The sequence below is a fragment of the Parus major genome, chromosome 15 (assembly GCF_001522545.3).
Source record: "Parus major isolate Abel chromosome 15, Parus_major1.1, whole genome shotgun sequence".
Classification (NCBI taxonomy): Eukaryota; Metazoa; Chordata; class Aves; order Passeriformes; family Paridae; genus Parus; species Parus major.
The window spans coordinates 3,503,440-3,522,402 of record NC_031784.1 but is presented as its reverse complement, the minus strand read 5'-3'; the positions used below and the strand labels follow the sequence as shown (position 1 = coordinate 3,522,402).

The following is an 18,963-nucleotide window of genomic DNA, read 5'->3' as shown; positions in this document are numbered from 1 at the left end:
TTTTTTTTTTTTTCCTCTTCATTACTTAACCTGTAATTTGTGTTTAACTTTAGTTTATCAGACTATTTCTATTAACCTTTTTATTTTTTTGTTTGTTTGGTTGGTGGTTTGGTTGGTTTTTTTTTTTTTTTTTGTTTGTTTGATTTGAAGAGCTTTACAAAAACGAAAGAAAGCTGTGAAATTTCCCGAGTTTGGTATGAAATTAAACTCAGCTTTATAAACGCTGCTCAGTGTCTTAAATTAACCAACAGCAACATGCAGGACCCAATAACTTTAGAGAGCATTTTTAGAACTATAAATTCATATCAAATACCAATTTTACCACAGTTGTTCCACAAAAACCATAACTAAATCATTGAATTACCTCTTGTAAAGCAACCAATGACAATAATGATAATAAAAATGCTGTAATCAGAGGAGTGAACTGTGGAATGGAGTAGGATGAGCTGCTTCAAAGGTGAATTTGTAGGAAATCTTGATTCAGAAAAATAAATCAGCTCCATAGCAGTCAATAATACGCAGAGAAAGGCTGACCTGTGAGTTTTTGGTGGCTGTATGCAGAATTATCCCAACTAAATTTGTCTTGGGAGGGTACAGTAAGGAACGTGGTTTATCATTTTTATTTGAAGTGCACTTAAACCCTGCACAACACTGTAGCAAACCCAGGAAATGTGAAGTGGTTATGCTGAGCTCCCTGGAAACTTGCAGTGGGTGCTGTAGCTGGCTCCACTGGAGCTGTGGGAGAGAGAGGAATGATCCCCCAGACTGAGCAGGAACACTGGGAAATGCTCCTGACCAAAAAGTGGGTGGTAGCCACATCTGCCTGGCCTGCTGTCCATTTATTGTGGAGTAAGGAATTGAGAATCCACCTGCAAATTGAATTATTTTTTAGCACTTTGTGGTTGGTTTGTCAGGCATGCAGTGAACTGCTGCTTACTGCAACGTTTAATTCCTACTGCTGCGAGGTTATTCCTGGGAAATGTGTGTTCTGTAAGATACCCACCTGTATGAAATTTGCATTGAGGTGAACTGAAGATTTATGGTTAAAATAGAGGCTGACATTTAAAGATTTATGTAACCAGGAGGGGTACTTGGTATTTTAGAAGTTTTTCTGAAACCCAAAAGCCATTATCTGAACTTGACCCTATTACTGACCTACGTTAAAAGCAAACTGCCATCAGCCAGATTCTGTTCACACACGGGTATTTTCCTTTTGAAGTATCAACACCTGAGTCTAATCCTGTAAAGAAAATGTTTATTAGGATGTAAGAACTGTATTGCTGCTTAGATTATGGTGTGGCAGCTGTACAGGCTGTGCAGAATTCCTGTATTCACTTATGACTTTGGCTTCTGGTGTTAAACATGCATGACTTGAACCTTGGGATAACAATCCCTTGTTTAGTTGCAGTTTTTGCTGACTTGTAAATGAATTGTGACCTGCTGCAGGCAATTGAGCCTCGCTGCAGAGAATGCTCTGCTGAAATTCCCCAAGAGCATTGGTCAGCCAGTGGTGACTATAAATGGTTGGGATCACCAACCACCTGACAAAAGCACTGGGAATTCTTTATTTTCTGGAAAAATCCTTGATAGCCTGGAACTGTGCTTATCCAGAGGCAGCTGCACCACTGACCTTTGTGGCTTGGCTTGCACTCAGCAGTGGTGGATGCTTGGATGGAAATGTTTTAAATCCAGGCCATGCACACCTGTTTTAGTGCTGATAAAGCCTCTGAATACCCAGGAGCTGCCCTGGGGAGGTGACGAGTGTTGGCAGCCTGGCTGGACCAATGGCTTGGCCTTTTTAGGATATCAGTGCCAATTGCTTGATTTTATTGCTGCTTTATTAAGAGTTTTAAGATTGAATGCAATTTGAAGAAGAGATGTTTGGTTTTTCTGTGGTGAACATTAAGCACTTACCGTGTTGGGGTTGTCTTTTCTCCTCAGGGCCTCCACGGATGTCTCCAAAGGCTCAACGGCACCCTCGAGGTCACAGAGTCTCTACTGGTAGGGGTACAATTTCAAGTGGCTTAGAATTTGTATCTCATAATGCACCTGGGGAAGCATCTACTGCTGCAGTGGCACGAGGCAGCCCTTCAGGTGGGACGTGGTCATCAGTTGTCAGTGGGGGTAGGTAAAGCTTGGCTTATTGCAGATGGCTTGCAGGGGGATCCTTAGGATGGGAATGCTCAGCAGAATCCTGCCTTTGCAGGCAATTCAGGCTCTGAATAATCAAATACTGGGCTAAGGTTGGAGTGGGAGAAGGATGTTCCCAGATAGCTGAGTGAGAGTTGGTGCAATATTGTCCTAACTGTAGAGTCAGGTGCTGTGTGTAGGGAAAGGAAGGAAAAGTGTGGGAATTAGTTGTTGAAAGGATTGGTTTTTAGGGGATTTCTTGGAGGAGTCAGGAGGAGTTAGAGATTTGCCACTGCATCCCTGAGTTTGGTTATGGCAGCGTGGCTGGATTGTGGTTTACAAATGAAGGAGGTGTTTGGGTAGAGGGAGGTTGGTGTTAAAAGATTAAATGATACTCGAGTTAAGTTGGATGTATTTTTCCTTTAAAATTTACATGGATTTTAAGTGGTGATGTTGTTCTTGGCTACTGTAAGAGCAGTTATAGTGTCTTCCTTTCTTAATCAGTTTATATATATATATATTTTTAAATACTTGATTTAAAAGCTAAAGCTCAGTCTTGTGCCACAGGTCTAGTCTGGAGCTCTTGAGTTGACACCATGTTTTGATGGGCTGTCAGGAGCTGGGTGTTTCCTTGAGGGCAAGAGAGCAACAGTTTGGTCCTTTTTAGGTACTTTTTGGGTATTTTTTAGAAGTGCAGAATTCTAGAGGAGCGTAGTGGGAGCACATTTCTCAGAAAGAAGTTCTAAATTAGACCCACATAGACTTGTTGCCTTGTGGAAAAAACTTCACCTCTTCTGTTGTGGCATTATTTGTGATTCACCTTCCCTGTTTATACATTATTAACATGCAAGTAGGACTGTTAAACCATTTACCTGCCTTTCTGCTCACTCACTGGGAGTTAATATATGACAAAAAGCACAAGTGGGATGAGCAGGAAACAGGAACTACAACTTACTGTTCAAAGAATACACAACTTTCCTTGCTGCTTTAACACAGGGGCAAAAATATACCTAAAAGCACTCATTTTTCAATAGGCTGTGTTGTTTTTTTTCCAGCTGGCAAACCTCCAAAAGAGGACGCTGTAAAATGGATGTGTTTTTTCAGCCCTCTTAAAAAATGTTTTACATCTCTTTGTGTGGAGACCTGACCACCTTTTGTGTTCTGCCTGAAACTGGGTTAATGTGAGCTGTTGTAGTTGTACTACTGGGGACTTGGGGAAGCTTTTTGGAGATTCTTGGTGGGATTAGAGGGCAGTGATAAATTTTGGGGGACAATCTGCAGAGAAATCACCCCATTATCTGAAATGCTGCGTTGTAAAGAACTAGGAGATGTGCCTGAAAGGTAACCAGGTTTTCAGTTACTACCTAATGTCTCACAAAGTGTTTCAAAGCATGTTTTCAGCCATTTTAAAACTTAAAACAAACTGCTGAGCAGATGGGGAAGCTCATCCTATAACTGTTTTTTCCTGTTTGTTTCTAGTTCCGAGATTATCCCCTAAAACACACAGGCCTAGGTCTCCAAGGCAGAGCAGCACTCCCATGGGACCAGCTCTGCCTTCTCCTCAGCCTGGTACTATTCCCACTGAATCTGTTGCCATGCCTGTTCCAGCTGCCTCTCCTACACCTGCCAGCCCTGCATCCAACAGAGCAGTCACCCCTTCCAATGAAGGTAAGCATCCCTCAGTACCTTTAAAATGCTCCCTTTCCCTAATTCCTGACAGGGAATGTGCCCAGGCAAGGGCAGAGCTGCTTGCTGAATGATGGGAAAACTTGGGATGCATGAAATTTTACTGTGAGTTCCCATTCCTCCCTGTTTTAAACAAAGGTTGGAGAGAGGCTTTTTGAGTTCTTTATGCTTAGTTTCTTGTGCCTTTAAATAAATAATATGGGTTTATAGGTGTCTGACTTAACTGGGGATTTCTTTTTCCAAACTGAGTTTTTGCCTCTTTTCTGTGTTAAAGAAATGCAGGCCACTGGTTTCAGAGAGCTATTTTGAACACTGCAAAAGAAATGGGGAAAAAAAAAAACAACATTCAAGAGCACAGTCAAGTGTCTAAAAACTCTCAAATCTTTGTAGCATTCTGTATGAAGAGCTTGGACTGCTGAAAATAATTGGCTCTAAGTTTATAGTTGGTTCAGCCTGGTTAAGTTTTTGTGTATGGTGGGAGGGATGAGTTTAATTGTAGTTTTTTTTTTAATTTGACAGTAGGATGGGGAGGGAGAGAGGATGATCCTCCAGGCACCAGCTAGGTAGCAGGAAATTTGTAACTTAAAAGGTTTTTCAAGCTAAAAATGGTTAAATCTCTCCCCTGTTTCTCTTTTGCCTTCTCTCTTCGGTCAGTTGGAGCTGTGTGTAAGAGAATAACTTTGGCAATTTCTTTTCCAGCTAAAGATACAAGGCTTCAGGACCAGAGGCAAAATTCTGCAACTGGAAACAAGGAGAATATAAAGCCAAGTGAGACTTCTCCTAGTTTTTCTAAACCTGAAAACAAAGGTTTGTATCCAAAGCTTTGGTGTACCTGAGTGACGTAGGAATTGTGCACACTTAACCTGCTGTCCTGGCTGCTTTAGCTGGCATTTTAAGGAAGGCTTGGAGGCAGTCTGGTGTTCTCCAGTGAAATCTGGTCATGCAGTTGTGAAGTGTCACTTTGAAATGTTGTTTGTGACTCATTCCATCAACACCAAGTGTAGAGATGCTCATGTGGACGGTGTGATTTCACTTGTTTTTTTTCTTTTTTCTCCCCCCTTCTTTCTTTCCCCTGCTCACAGAGCTGCTTTTTAGCTGCCTTTGGACTGAATGTGTTTCTGCTTAGAGCTGTGCTCACAATACTTCTGAGCATCGTGGTCAGCAGAGCTTTTCTAACTGTGCTTTTTCCTATTATGCCTCACATTTGTTTGTCTCTGTAGCGTTGTTTGTTCATTCAGTTCTCAAAGAGGAAAAAAAAAAAGATCTTTTCATGTTAAACTGAGAACCAGATCCATTCATTCTCTCGTTGGAGAGACCTTTAGGATGAGTCCAACCATAAAGCTCACCTTGATGAGTGTTTCTCCTTCACATGCTGTGTTTTGAAATGCTGGCACAGGCTGGGTTGGGGGTTTTGTTGCATGTTCTTTGTGTTCAGAGAGTTCTGCAGTCCCTGCACCTCGGGGCTTCTGCCTTGGTGTGGTGCATCAGAACTAAAGATAAATCAGTTATGTAATGTTCTGCTTTCACAGAGGCTTTCTGTGTGCTCATACACGTAGGTCATGGAATTGTACCAAATTAAAACCCAAAATAAGGCTCTGGATTTTATTTTTCTATCTGCAAAACCATTATCTTTCTGCAAACTTAGTACTGTGTATAAAACTTGTATTAGAAATGCTTGGACAACGTTGATCTTGTATTTGGCAGGTGTCTCTCCAATTGTTTCAGAGCATAGAAAACAGATTGATGATTTAAAGAAATTTAAGAATGACTTTAGGGTAAGTTTCTCTCTGTTAATGGAGTCATGATTCTCATGTGCACTCAGATTATTTTAATGTATCAAACACGCTGCATATGTTAACAGGTCTTTATACTTTTGCTTAATTTGTGAAAATACATCTGTAAGAATTCATGTTAGGTATTGTAAAATCAATACTGACTCTTGTTTGTATAATTGCCTAATGCACATAAATATGAATATTGACTGTACACTGAAGACAGGACTTGAAACCTGTTTGATCATTAGGCACAAATAATTATCTCACACTCCATATGGAGGAGCTGTTGCAAAATTAAATGAAGAGTTTCACGGAGGAAAATTGAAGATGAATTCATATTACTTATTTCCTGGTTATAAGGGTTTATTAAATCAGGTTAGCTTCTCAAGTGGTGCTGTTAAATCACTCAGGGGATGAGTCCAGAGGATTGTTTGAAGCTTTTCTGTCACTTCTTAATCAACGTACAGGTCACTTGAGTGGCTGAATAGCTCCTTAGACAGTGCCAGCTTAAACACTGTCAGTGCCCATGGATTTCTTTCCTAGTAGAAATGGAAATGGTGTTTCAAAAGGTCATTTCCAGATGATTTAGGCTTGTGGGACTGTGTTTTACTCTGTGTGTGTGATGGCATTAGATGTTCTCTCCTGAGTTTTGTATCAGTTTACTGAATATATCCCTTGGGTTTTTTCAGTTACAGTCCAGTTCCTCTTCAGATGCAGTGGATCAGCTGCTAAACAAAACCCGAGAAGGTGAAAAATCAAGAGATGTAGTTAAAGAAAAGACAGAATCCACCCCTAAAGAATCTATCATAGAAGCTGGCAGTAACACCAACTCCAATGGTGGCAGTAGCAAACCCAACAGTCCCAGTATTTCTCCTTCCATGAGTAACAGCTCTGAGCAAAAGCGAGGGCCTGAGGTGACCTCCCAAGGTGTACAGACATCTGGGCCTGGAAATAAACAAGACAAAGAGGATAAAGAGGAGAAGAAGGACACTTCTGAGTGAGTAATAAGCACATCTTTATTAACATCAGACCTTGTGTAGAAGTCATGACTGGGTGACACATTCCTGGCTCTAAGTGCTGTTACACAGGGGAAGGGACTGCCCTGAAAGTCATCTCCTGACTCAGTGCAGAGCTCTGCTCCTGTTGATGCCTAGTTCACATCTAAAAGCTTATTTCAATGGCTCACATGAGCTGTGGGATCAACTGGAAAACTTTTATGGATAGTTGTAATAAGAGTCCCTCAATGAAAGTGGCTTCTTGCCTGCCATGAGGTGTTTGACTTCTCAGAAATCTGACTCACAGATGGCAGTGAGGTGTTTCTTAATTAATTGCAGATACTCCTGTGAAAAAATAATGCCCAACTTAATTTTTTTTTTATTCTTTATGTTTAGGCAAGTTAGAAAATCAACACTTAATCCTAATGCTAAAGAGTTCAACCCTCGATCTTTTGCTCAAGTAAGTGATTTGATGCTGTTTAACGGATCTTTATAAGCCAACCTTTTCCTTGGAGGATACTCAAACTAATCCTGCCATATCCATTGCTCACCTCTGTTTATAGCCGAAACCTTCTACTACACCAACCTCCCCTCGTCCTCAAGCTCAGCCCAGCCCCTCCATGGTGGGGCATCAGCAGCCAACCCCTGTGTACACTCAGCCTGTTTGTTTTGCACCAAATATGATGTACCCGGTTCCAGTGAGTCCAGGCGTGCAGGTAAAGTGCTGCAAACTCCTCAACACTTCACAGAGATCCTCAGGAAGCTGAGCAGACTTAGGAGTCATAGAATGGATTGGGTTGGGTTGGGAAGGACCTTAAGGATCAGCTCGTCACAGCTTGGGAGCTCTGAGTTAAAGCAGAGAAATAGTGCAGCTTGTGTTGCTCTTGTAAATATAAATCACCTTGTTGTTAAGTTTTGGCTGTGTAAATACTGACTTTTCCCAGTGCTCCCTCAATCTGGATGTTCAAATAATCCCAAACACTCGCAAATGGCAGCAGCCCACATTTATCGTGGATCTGTGCAGGTTTCCTCCCAGTCCTCCAAGCATAGTCTCACTCTCTGCAACTCTTTCTTTGTTTCCAGCTGTCTCCCCCTGGTTTCTGGTTGTTGTAGGGATCACTGGGATTTCAAATCTAGCTCTGTTATCATAGAATCACGGAATATCCCGAGCTGGAAGGGCCCCACAAAGATCTTCAGCCCAACTCCTGTCCCTGCACAGACACCCCAACAATCCCAGCCTGTCCCTGAGAGTGTTACCCAAGCATTCCTGGAGCTCTGGCAGCCTCGGGGCCATTCCTGTCCCCTGGGGAGCCTGGTCAGTGCTCCAGCACCCTCTGGGGGAAGAACCTTTCCCTGATACCCAGCCTAACCCTCCTCTCACTCAGCTTTATAGCAGAAAGCTGCTGTGGGGCTGTCAGCTTGAGCCCAGTGCCTGCAGTAGCAGCAGTAGCGTTCCTAGGCTGGTTGTTGCCAACCATCTGGTCTTGGTTGTGTGTCCATGCAGACTCAATGTCAGTGATCCAAGAAAATCTCATAGGTTAGGCAGAGTTCACTAAACCATGGAACAGAACAGAGGGAAACACATCAAAGCTGAGTGGGGCCCCCACCCCAGCACACACTGAGTTTTTAAAGGAATATCATACCTTCAACTTCTTCTGTTTCAGCCTTTGTATCCTATTCCCATGACGCCCATGCCAGTGAACCAAGCCAAGACATATAGAGCAGGTAAAGGTGAGAATAATACTGCCTGTTTGGTTCTCAGTCTGCATGCAGCATGGCTAAATGACAAATGTTTGTGTGTTTTCTAATCCATGGTAATTTGGTTTCAGTCAATATTTTAAATGCTGTTTTTAATAAAGGGAAGTAAGTGGAAATACTAATGGATTTTTAGATAAACTAATTCAGGTTTGACTAATGGGGGTTGCTTGGCTTGGAATCCACTTTGACAAACAGGAAAATGTCTCTGTTACTTGGAGCATTAGGGTGAGCTGATCATCTCCTATATTCCATAAATATTCCAGGTTTGTTCAAAGGGAACCTCTCTGCTGGATTTCTCTACTGGTTTGCAGCAGTGCCCCAGTCGGTGCTAAAAGAGAGGGTTTTTATAACAACATGCAGAGTCACTGTTTCTTCAGGAAGAGTTTTCTCTGCTGCTCTTCTAGAAAGAGCTGGCTCCAGCTTGTTCTTGTTCATTCCTGCTGCCCCAGTGATTGAACAGCTGGACTAACAATGACAGTTTCAGTGTTTCAGTGACACCCGTGGCTGTGGAGGCACGATGGGTGCTGAGATGCTCAGTGCTGCTCTTATTCCTGTGCTCCTGTTCCAGGGAATGCTCAGTTAATAGTTGCAGCCTGACTGCAGGAAGCTGGAGCCCTCCTGGACCTTTCCTGGAGCTCCCATGCCCATGCTTTGTAGGCTGAATTAGTTTGTTCCAAGTGAGTTGGGTGGTCACCTTCCCAGGAGAGCTCAGGTGATCCCACACTGCTCTGCTCTTTTCATCTTTCTTCCCTCTTAATTATTTTTACTCCTTATAGGTTTTTGTCTCCCTCGGTGTTGTCTGTGACCTAAAATTTGCTTTCTGCTGCCCTGAGGGGTAGCACAGAGCTCAAAAGATGTGAATACCCCAAGTTGTGGCTGCATGGAGACCTTTATGGTGCTCCCCTCAGCCATAAGCACAACTCATTTTAAAATACTCAGATTTCCAGCTGATGGAACAGAAAAAACCTTTTAAAGGGGACAGGATTAATTGGTTAATGTAGATATCCTGATACAACCTTTCTCTTCCACTTCTGATTCTTGTCAGTCTTTCTCTCCCTGCACCTTTATTCCTTCACAAAAAAAGGCAGGGCTGGGTTTATGGCTGTGTATATCCAGCCCAAAGAAAGTGATGAAAATCTTGTGTTTCCCAGAGAAACTCTTCTTCACACTGTTCCTTTTTGACAGAGCTCTAACCCATGGTTAAAGGTGTGGGGTGATGATATTCCACATAGTCCCAGTAACATTATTATAATATAGAACCTTTCAGGAAGCCCCAGATTTTTTCCTCTGTGTCTCTAACATGAGCCAACCTTTGTTTTGCAGTACCAAATATGCCCCAGCAGCGGCAAGACCAACACCACCAGAGCACCATGATGCATCCTGCCTCAGCAGCAGGCCCTCCAATTGTAGCTACTCCACCTGCTTACTCTACACAATATGTTGCATATAGCCCCCAACAGTTTCCTAATCAGCCTCTTGTGCAGCATGTGCCACACTACCAATCTCAGGTAAGAGTCCTTTCCACGCTCCTGATCAATTCAAGCACAAATAATGAAGTGGTTCAGAGCTCAATAAACCCCCTTGTGTCCAGTCCTAAAGTCACCCTGAAGAGTTTCTGTGTTCTGGAGCACACGTGGTGATCTTGGAATGTGCTTCAAAGCCTGTAACAAATTTTAAGGTCCTAATGAATTTTAATGTCCTAACGAATTTTAAGGTCAGTTTAGAAGTTGGCATTTATTATTGATATGGTTTTTTTAGCTCTTTGAAGAGTTTCTTTAGGTCATGGCCAGCACATCTCCTGGTTAAGTGTTCTAAAAATAACTTGGTGGACTGCTCTTACTTCAAAGGCTAATTTAATTGAATAAATGTATAAGCTTAGTGCATTATTAGAGTGGCAAAAATTGGATATGCCAATGTTTTCTGCCAGTTTCTAGCCCTTAAATTTTGGAAACTACTGGGGCAATCACAGCAGCCTGAAATGCTCAGCTCGCTCTGCGTTTGAGCAAGGCCGAGCTGCCGCTGTTTCAATCACGACTGTTTAGATGACAAAAGTTTCTTTGGAGTAATTCCCCAATTAACTGTGTGGTTTTGTTTTTTTTTTCCTTTGTTCTGCCTGCAGCATCCTCATGTTTATAGCCCTGTAATACAGGGCAACGCTAGGATGATGGCCCCACCAGCACACGCACAGCCGGGTTTAGTATCTTCCTCTGCAACACAGTACGGTGCGCATGAACAGACACATGCTATGTATGGTAGGAAACGTTTTGTGTTATATGTAACTTTTTAAGTCCTTACCTTGTGCAGGGGATGTATTTAATCTCAGCCTTCAAACGTGGGTATCGTTCAGTAGATGTGGTTTATATTTCATAAGATGATGATGATGATGAGCAGAGCATTGAAAACTGAGCCAGCTGGTTCAAATGAAAACTCAAGTGTGCTGATTTCGGTAGGATGCCAGTGACCAAGATGAGATTTCAACCTGGGAGCTGCTAAAGAATATCTGCTGAAAGAAGTTTGTTGAAGTTCTCTTGATGCTCTTGATACATCATCCCTTGTTTGTTCCTTGATTATAATTAGTACTTGTTTTATTGCAAGGTTATGACCTCAGTTTCAAACTTGACTTTAGTTCTGGCAACTAGTGAAATGCTGTCTTTATGATACTACTGGCATTATTAACAGTATGAACACTGCTGTTTAAGCAAAATAAACCATGTGTTGCTTACCTTTCTCATTTGGTAAGTCAAGAATAAGTCAATGGAACAGCTCATGTATTGCTCTCACTTGGACAATTAGTCTCTAGCATTATCAGATGGGCATTTTTCACTTACAGTGAAGTGCTGAAAATGTGGGTTACCTTGTGACAAAAGTAAAATGTGCGAGAACTTTCTAAAGCATTATAAATGTATGATAAATCAAGGCCCAATTTGGAGGAAAGAGAGCTCACTGCAAAACATGCTATTGAAAGAGGTAGAGTCAAGGTTGTTTAAGGCTTGGAAATTGTCATAAAATGTCAAAACAGCAGATGGTCTCTTGAAAACATGGCATTTCAATACTTGTTATAGCATCTGAGGAAAAGTTTTATTGGGTCACGTATATTATTGACTTAGATTCTAATAAAAGATTTTCTGTACCTTTAGACATCTTTGTATGTTTTCGGGTGCTTAGTTTTACACTGCTACTTAATGGAAGTCCATGATGTGTCATGAAAACTTACAGAGAATCTGGAGTTTAGTGGGAAATTAATTCTGATTTTAAGAGGTGTCTTACCCATATGAAAACATCCTGTCAGATCACTGCAGTGGTGTGGTAACAGAGTTAAGAAACAAAAATAACTTATTTTGACGCTCGGAGGAAGAACATTTGAGCTCATTTGTGCTGAAGCTGAAATGGAAGTTACTTGTAGAGATTAATCTTTCTCTCACAGGTCCTTGCTAATTGTATTGCTTTGATCTTTTCAACTCTTGTGCTTGAGGTGTCCATGTAAACAGATCTTCTGTTTGCTTTTTCATTAGATTAAATAGAATTCCGATAAAGAGAATGATCAAAGGCTTTCAGACCTTTATTGGTGAAAACCCTCCTCTCAAATTCTAATTAAAATAAAACCAAACATGAGATAATCTGAGATTCGATTCAGAATGGTTGCATGTGACTTCCTAGCAATTTCCCATTGTGCACCATCCTTATCTTCTATAATCAGTGGGTTCTGCAGCGTTGAAGTACAAGCCCCGTTGCCTTGCTTGGCTTTGATCAGATGTCTGTATAGTTTTTTTTCACTGATATTCTAACTTACAACTGTTAGATCTCATTTTGTGTTGGTTTTGCAGCTTGTCTGTTGTAGATATGTGACTACCTGCCAGTGCAAACAACTAAGTTGGGTCAAACTTGAGAATTCTTTGGTATTTCCTGCCATGTAATTAAATATTACTTTCCCAAGAGCACCTAATTTAACAGAAATGGCCTGTCCTCCTGTGTTCTCTCAAGTAGCTACTTGGTGACTCTTCTAAATACTCTCCCACCTTCCAGTAAATGATGGAGTGCTTGAAATTTTGTTACTGAAACCATTCAACCCAAGAGGATCATGAACTCCATGTGACAGACCTTTTTTTAAGGGTGTGTTCTTGCCCCTGTGCAGCCGTGTTCAGTGAACATGAACTGTCTCCAATGTACCCTTCACCTTCCAAGGTGACAGTGACACATGGAATGACTCCTGATGTTCTGCAGCACCCTCTCCATTAACATTTTTGCAAGTCTTCCATGTGCTGAGTGCCTGAAGACCTGGCCCAGATGGACTGTGCTTCCTCAAAGTGTGTCCAGCTGTAACGTGTCCACTTCAGCTTCCATTTATCCATGTGTGGGGAAAAGGCAGGAATGCCGGAGGTGACCAATCTTATGGAGCTAAAGAACACCATGTTGGAATTGTTCACATCTGACTGAGTGACTATAAGAAAATATCCATAACTTATGCTCTGTCTTTTGGGAATCTTAAGTTTACCCACCTTTGAACTAAATATACCTGTGCACTTTGATTCTGGTCCTCTCTTAAAAAAAAAATCATTTGAAAGTACAGAATAACAACTTCCTGAGAAACAACCACCGCTGCTGCTGCTGCTTTTGATTTTGCTCAAACTATTTCCCTTTTGGCTCTTTAAAATTGCTATTTGATTTTTAAAAAATTTATTATTACTTATTTTTAGCACTGATATCAGGACTCAGTGGGGCCCTTTTACCCTTCAAGGTACTGGTGGTTGCTTTGAGTTATTCCTGCAGAATTCACGCAGTTTTTCTCCTGCGTATGTGGTAGAGAGAAGATGTCTGCAAGAACTTCTGTGCTGAGACCTGGGGGTTGGGGGGGAAACTGCTTATCAGCTATTCCTAAGGTGTGAAATGTTTTCTGGTAAGGTCTGAAACTCCCATCTTCACTAATGGTTTGGGACGAGTTGAAATTCTGTGGCGAACAGTAACAGCCTGGCAGCCAAGAGAAAATTCCTGTTGTGTTAAGGGACCCACCCTCACTGCCAAAAGTTTGGGGGTTGTTTTCCTTCCTGTCTTGTGAAGAGATAGCTGAATTCAAAATACATACAGTGACCTACACTTGGTGATAAGCACTCTTCCATTTTAAAGGAAAGTACTTTTGCCTAATGCTGTTTAATGGGATATTCCTGCACCTCTGGGATTTCCTTGCCAGTTCACAGTGTCACAACCCCGCTGTTGCCAAGAAAGAGAAGCAGAGCTGCGTGGTCCCAGTAACCCCAGCTAAAGACAGGACAGAGGAGTGTTCAGATCACTGGGGTTTTCCCCTCAAAATGGGGAAGGACAATGTCCAAACAACTTTCTTCCCATTCAGACGATAACAACGTCTGTGACGCTTCAGCCGCGGAGCCATCCCTGTCCAGGAGAGTTTGAAATGTGACACCTTTACCTGCCACACAGCCGACCTGGAGGTGTCGTCCTTCCCCTGCTCAGCTGCACCTTGGGTTCAGAAGGTTCTGTGTCTGTCTGGCAGCTGCTGGCTCGGGGTGGCCTCCCAGTCCCTGTCCTTGGGCTGCTGGAGTTTGCTGGCCACGGTCCCAGTTTGGCTCCTGTGTCACACAAAGCCCAGGCCAGGCTTCTGCTGCTGGTAGAAAATTTGGTTTCCGAGGGTGGATCTGTCCATTCCCGTGACAGTGAACTTGTGTTAGTTTTCCATGTGGCTGAATTGTTTCCAGATAATTTGGAGTCCTCTGAATAACTTAACTTTTGTGTTTAAGAACTTGTGTAAAACCAGACCTTGGTTTTACACAGATGCATTTCCTGGTTTTTGTGCTCTCATTCCTGTCCCCGCTCTCCCTTCCCCTTTTCCCTTCTGCACATGTTTTACTGGTCTGGTGTTGTCTCTAACTTTATCTGATTTCTGTCTCAGCAGTAGAGTAAATTCTATTCCCCTGATAGTACAATGGTGGATATAATATAAACTTCAGAGGATTCTCCAGGGACTAAGAGTGAACCAGTCACCAAAGTTGTCTTGGAACTGTTCAGAATGGCAGTGCTATAGCTGAAAAAGCAAGGGCCAGTTTCTGCTCTAGTGTAATTGCATTTTAACCTTCTTGTTACAGTGGACAGTAATAGACTGTGAATTGACATAAAGTTTCTTTTTGTGTTAATTAAGAACTGCAGACCTCAGTGTCACAGTTAAGAAGGAAAGCTTACTCGAGACTTGTGTTTCATCTCCACTCATTTGTAAAACGAAATATCTAGCTCTAATAGCAGCTAAGTAAATAAAAATATCTGCATGGTTCTAGAGTCTTCAAAAAGAAATTTAAACAAAAAATTAAAACTGACACTGACCTTTCCAGAAGATGGAAAGTATGCACGTGGCAAGAGGCTAATTTACCTTTCTATTTCCCAAATTCAGCATGTCCCAAAATACCATACAGCAAGGAGACAGGCCCTTCTTTCTACTTTGCCAGTGAGTTGGGTTTTTTGTACTAATTTTGATTGTACAGAAAAGCACTTTAGCACTTTCTAAAGAACCACATGTTAAAGGAATGGGACGTGTTGATGGAACAAGTTTCCTTGCACCAAACCAGGATGTGGAAAACGCAGGAAGGTTCCTCTCAGTGGGCAGGGAATGGAGCTTTGGAACAGATTTATATGATCACAGGAAGCTGAGTTGTCAATTCTTCAAAAATTTCTGTTGGATATGGAGTAATCTCTGATTTCACTACCCAGTCTTTTCATCTGCAGCCAGAAGTGGGCTCTAAAAAATCCTTCCCTGTGAGGGAGGTGAGGCCCTGGCACAGGTGCCCAGAGAAGCTGTGGCTGCCCCTGGATCCCTGGGAGTGTCCAAGGCCAGGCTGGACAGGGCTTGGAACCACCTGGGCTGGTGGAAAGTGTCCCTGCCCATGGCAGAAGCTGGAACAAGGTGGTCTTGAAGGTCCCTTCCCACCCAAAGCACTCTGTGATTCTGTAGCCTCTGCTTAAACCTGTGGGAGCTGCCTTGCTCCCTTTCATGAGCCAAACAGGATTTTTACACCTGACCCGTTACCAGCTTCCTGAAAGGAGGAGTAACTTGGGCCTCATCCCTTCAAAAAGCCGTGGCTGAAGTTTTGAGCCCCTGGGAGGAAATAACTCGAGCTGCAGCCGAAGTGGAGGAAATTTTCTGTAGAGTTGCCACTGAAGGAATGCTGGGAGCAGCTTGTGGTGGTGGTTGTGTGACAGGGATGAGATGAGGGCTCCTTGGCAGGTTGAACTTTATCAGTTCCATTCCCTGGCTCAGCTGGGGCTGTGCTGGTGACCAGCATCTCTGGGGGCACTGGGAGAGGGGCTGGGAATCTCTGGACACAACAGCCTGATCCAGCTCATCCAGGGAAAGGCAGAGAACTGCCAAACACTGCCTTGTCTGCTGGTGTTCTTGGAGGAAGCTGAGGTTTGAGGAGGGTGCTTGCAGGATGAACTCTCACCCAGGACATGGGAAAGGAGGAGTTGCAGTTTCAGGGTGTTTCTGTTCTTGCTCCTGTCCTGCCGTGGCACTTGTTGCTGTGTCTGTCTGTAAGTCCGTGCAGCCCATGCCAGGCACTCTCCTGGGTTTTTATTTTTGCATTAGCTCACGCAAGAGGGATGTGAGAAAAACCACTTGTTCTCCAAAAATCTCCTCTGGAGCAGATTTCCTGTGTTTCTTGTGCCACTTTGGTTCTGCCTGAGCGGGGGCTGTGGGTTGCTGACCTGTGCTGTGTTCATGCCTCTTGGTTTGGTGCACTGAAATCACTTCAATAACCTCGTTCCTTTCTTGGATTATCTTTGAAGTGAAGTCCACTCTACCTGTGTAAAATGACTTCTTGAAATGTTTGTACGATGAAAGAAACATTTGCTATTTCTTTGCTTCCTACCATTCAGGTCTTTTAAATGTAGTTATCCTCACCATCTTACTGGCTCTGGCAATAGTTTTGAAGTTTGTTCACTGGTCAGTTCTTGAAAATAGGCTCTTCAATGCATCTTTGGACCATGACCAACGCTGACCACCGTTGGCACCATTGAAATTCCGGGGGAAAAGACAAAATTATGAAATGACACCATGTGGTTTCACCTATTCCCTTGTAGCTGAGGGTTCTGCTTGATTTCTGCTGCTCTGACTTCTTTTAATTTCAGCTCCTTCTGTGGGTTCTGTGGCTGACTACTTCTTGTTTGCTCTCAGAAATGGGGTGCAGTTCTGTGGAGTTGAATTCAGTAATTCAATCCCTGTGATGTTTTTTTTCCCCATTCCGTGACTGAGTCGCTTCCCTCCCCGCGTGTCCCTGCCAGGTCAGCGCAGTGAAATCTCTCACATTTAGAACCAATTTGATTAGAAAGATGCAGAAGTAAAGCAGGTCAGCCCAGGCAGAGGAATTTAAGGCATAAAAGGTGAGAACCCCAGAGTATTTGTGCTGGAATGAGCTGAGGTAACTTGCAGCAAGGTGTGTCCTTTCCTAGAGACATTCTCAGATAATAGGTGGCCATTTGGAAAATGCCCAAAATACTGACAATTGGGGAAAAATGTTGGATAATGGGTCATTTTTTATTTTTCTTTTTACCTCCTGTCTTGTCTTATTTGCTGTTAATTTGTGTAGTGGGCTGTTTTGATGACCAGACAAAAATTCCTTTAAAAAACCCCAGGGAAAGTGTTTTAGTTCTGGCTGAGCAGGTGAATTTTTCATGATTTTCACAAGACTCCTTTGACAGCCCTGCTGGTCTCAGAGATTTCATTGGCTTGGCAGGAATTATTTGCACTAACTAAACATGAAAAACCATTTACAGTGCTGGAGTTGGAGCCTGAACTCTGGTTTAGAACTGGGAATGCATTTCAGACCTGCTGAGTTGTTCTTGGTTTGTGTGCAGGGACTGGCCAGGACTTTGGGAAGTGCCCAGATAACATTTTTTGAAAGGCACTTTTAATATTACTATTAAAACATAATTTGCAGCAGCATCTGGAGTGGTTTTAAGCTCTACAAATGTGGTCATTAGGGTGATCTGCTAAAGACAAAATAAAGGAGAGGAGAAACAAATATTCTTCAGTATAAAAAAGTCCAGTGCTTCAAATCCAAAGCTATGTGGATAAAATATTAGGTGGTTTTGGAAGAGTGTGACAAAAACCTGATCCTCCCCCTGGTTCATATCTATTCTTTAGGGTGCTATTCCCTGGTTTAACTGGTGCCTTAAGAGAGAAATTCTTTATTGTGAAGTTTTATTGTAGAAATATCTATTTCAGAACAAGTGAGTTTATTATTCTCTTGGCCATAAAGAGACGAAAGACAAACTGTTTAAGGGAGTCCCACATTATTTTGGGGGCTCTTAACAAGTGATGTGGGAAGCCTTGAGTATCTTACAGCTTGGAATTAAATTTCATCTACATTTTAAAGCCTCTTGAATGGAGTTGGAGTTAATTTGTAGTCAGGCTTGCCAGCTCTGTGGCTGAGGCACTGGGAGAATTGCTGGTATAATGTGCCCTTTGGCAAGCAGGTAATCCCTCCTTCCATTTATTTCTATTACTTTGGCAAAGATAATAATTTCTGTCCTTCTTCAGAGGGTGTGTAATAATGAGGTTGTGAAATTTTCCTCCTGTGGAAGGCCATAAACTTGGTGCTGTAGAAATGATCAGTGTTGCCATTGATAATTTTGGTGTTTCAGAGGAGAGATGTCTGAAAGCCAAGTAGGAGCATGGCAGGGATGCTGCTGCAAAATACATTTTAGTAGTGATACTTGAAAAAAAACCCCAAAATACTTGAATTTAAAGCATAACAAAATGCTGTGGCAGAAGATCCTGCTGGTTTTGACAATGTGCTTAGAAAATACTGAGGTGTTTTTGAAACCCCTCTCAATCAGGAAGTCTCAGAGTGTACAACTGTGCTTGCACATGTGGATAAGAACATTAGGATCAACTCCAGGCTGCAGGAATTTAGTTCATCTGCATTAATAGCCTGAAACTGCTCATCACTGCGAGGCCATTTGCTCAGTGAAGATTTAATAGAGCTTGCCAGGGATTAAGTTAAATGTGGCAGGCAGTTATTTTCTAAAGGAGGAACCTGCAGAGGGGAGAAAAACTTCAGTTAGGCAAAAATCTCCTGGCCCTGCTTATTCTGGTGAGTTGGGACGTGTTAGAACTTGGATTTGTAAGGTTTATAGCAAACCAGACTGAAGGAAAACTGCAGTGGCCATCAAGTTCTCATATTATACCAACCCCATTAAAAAAACCAATATAACCTGGTGGATATTCATCAGTAATTAACTTCAGAATGAGCAAAAAGCACCAAAACAAATAAGGAACAGGCGAAGGAAATATTGAGATGATGGTTTTCTTTGGCTGTTTGCTTTTTTAGCACTTTGTCAGCAAAACTCTCCTTGGTCTTTCAGGCTGTGACATCAGAGGGATTAACACGTGATCCCTGTCTGCAGACAGTTGATTGTTGCACAAGACCTAAAAGAAATAGGGGAAACATCTTCATTTTTAGGGTCCTGCTTTCACATTGCATGCTTTGTGTTGAAAGGAAGACTTGTTGTCATCATGGCTTTCCAAACTTGCTTAGATTCCCTCAAAAGTTCCAAAAAAATGGGATTTAGTGTGAAGCAGGACAGAGCAGGATCCAAGCCCTTGGTGTTTGTTGTTGGAG

At 42.4% G+C, this 18,963-nt stretch overlaps 1 protein-coding gene across 17 annotated transcripts in view; it reads left to right on the top strand.

Moving 5' to 3' along the window:
- The window catches only part of ATXN2 (ataxin 2), a 41,980-nt gene that overhangs the window by 16,241 nt on the left and 6,776 nt on the right, over positions 1–18,963 (top strand). For 4 of the 17 annotated variants that reach the window (XM_019008342.2, XM_019008343.2, XM_033518313.1 and 1 more), the window contains 11 exons: positions 1,942–2,124; positions 3,610–3,798; positions 4,516–4,623; positions 5,521–5,591; positions 6,281–6,588; positions 6,983–7,046; positions 7,150–7,302; positions 8,251–8,317; positions 9,668–9,852; positions 10,464–10,596; positions 14,736–14,789. In XM_019008342.2, the coding sequence (XP_018863887.1) occupies positions 1,942–2,124; positions 3,610–3,798; positions 4,516–4,623; positions 5,521–5,591; positions 6,281–6,588; positions 6,983–7,046; positions 7,150–7,302; positions 8,251–8,317; positions 9,668–9,852; positions 10,464–10,596; positions 14,736–14,789 (1,515 nt within the window). Of the gene's footprint in view, positions 1–1,941; positions 2,125–3,609; positions 3,799–4,515; positions 4,624–5,520; positions 5,592–6,280; positions 6,589–6,982; positions 7,047–7,149; positions 7,303–8,250; positions 8,318–9,667; positions 9,853–10,463; positions 10,597–10,794; positions 11,483–12,168; positions 14,619–14,735; positions 14,790–18,963 lie in introns of those variants that run through there. The other 13 variants (XM_019008344.2, XM_015643873.3, XM_015643861.2 and 10 more) reach the window with 11 other exon arrangements.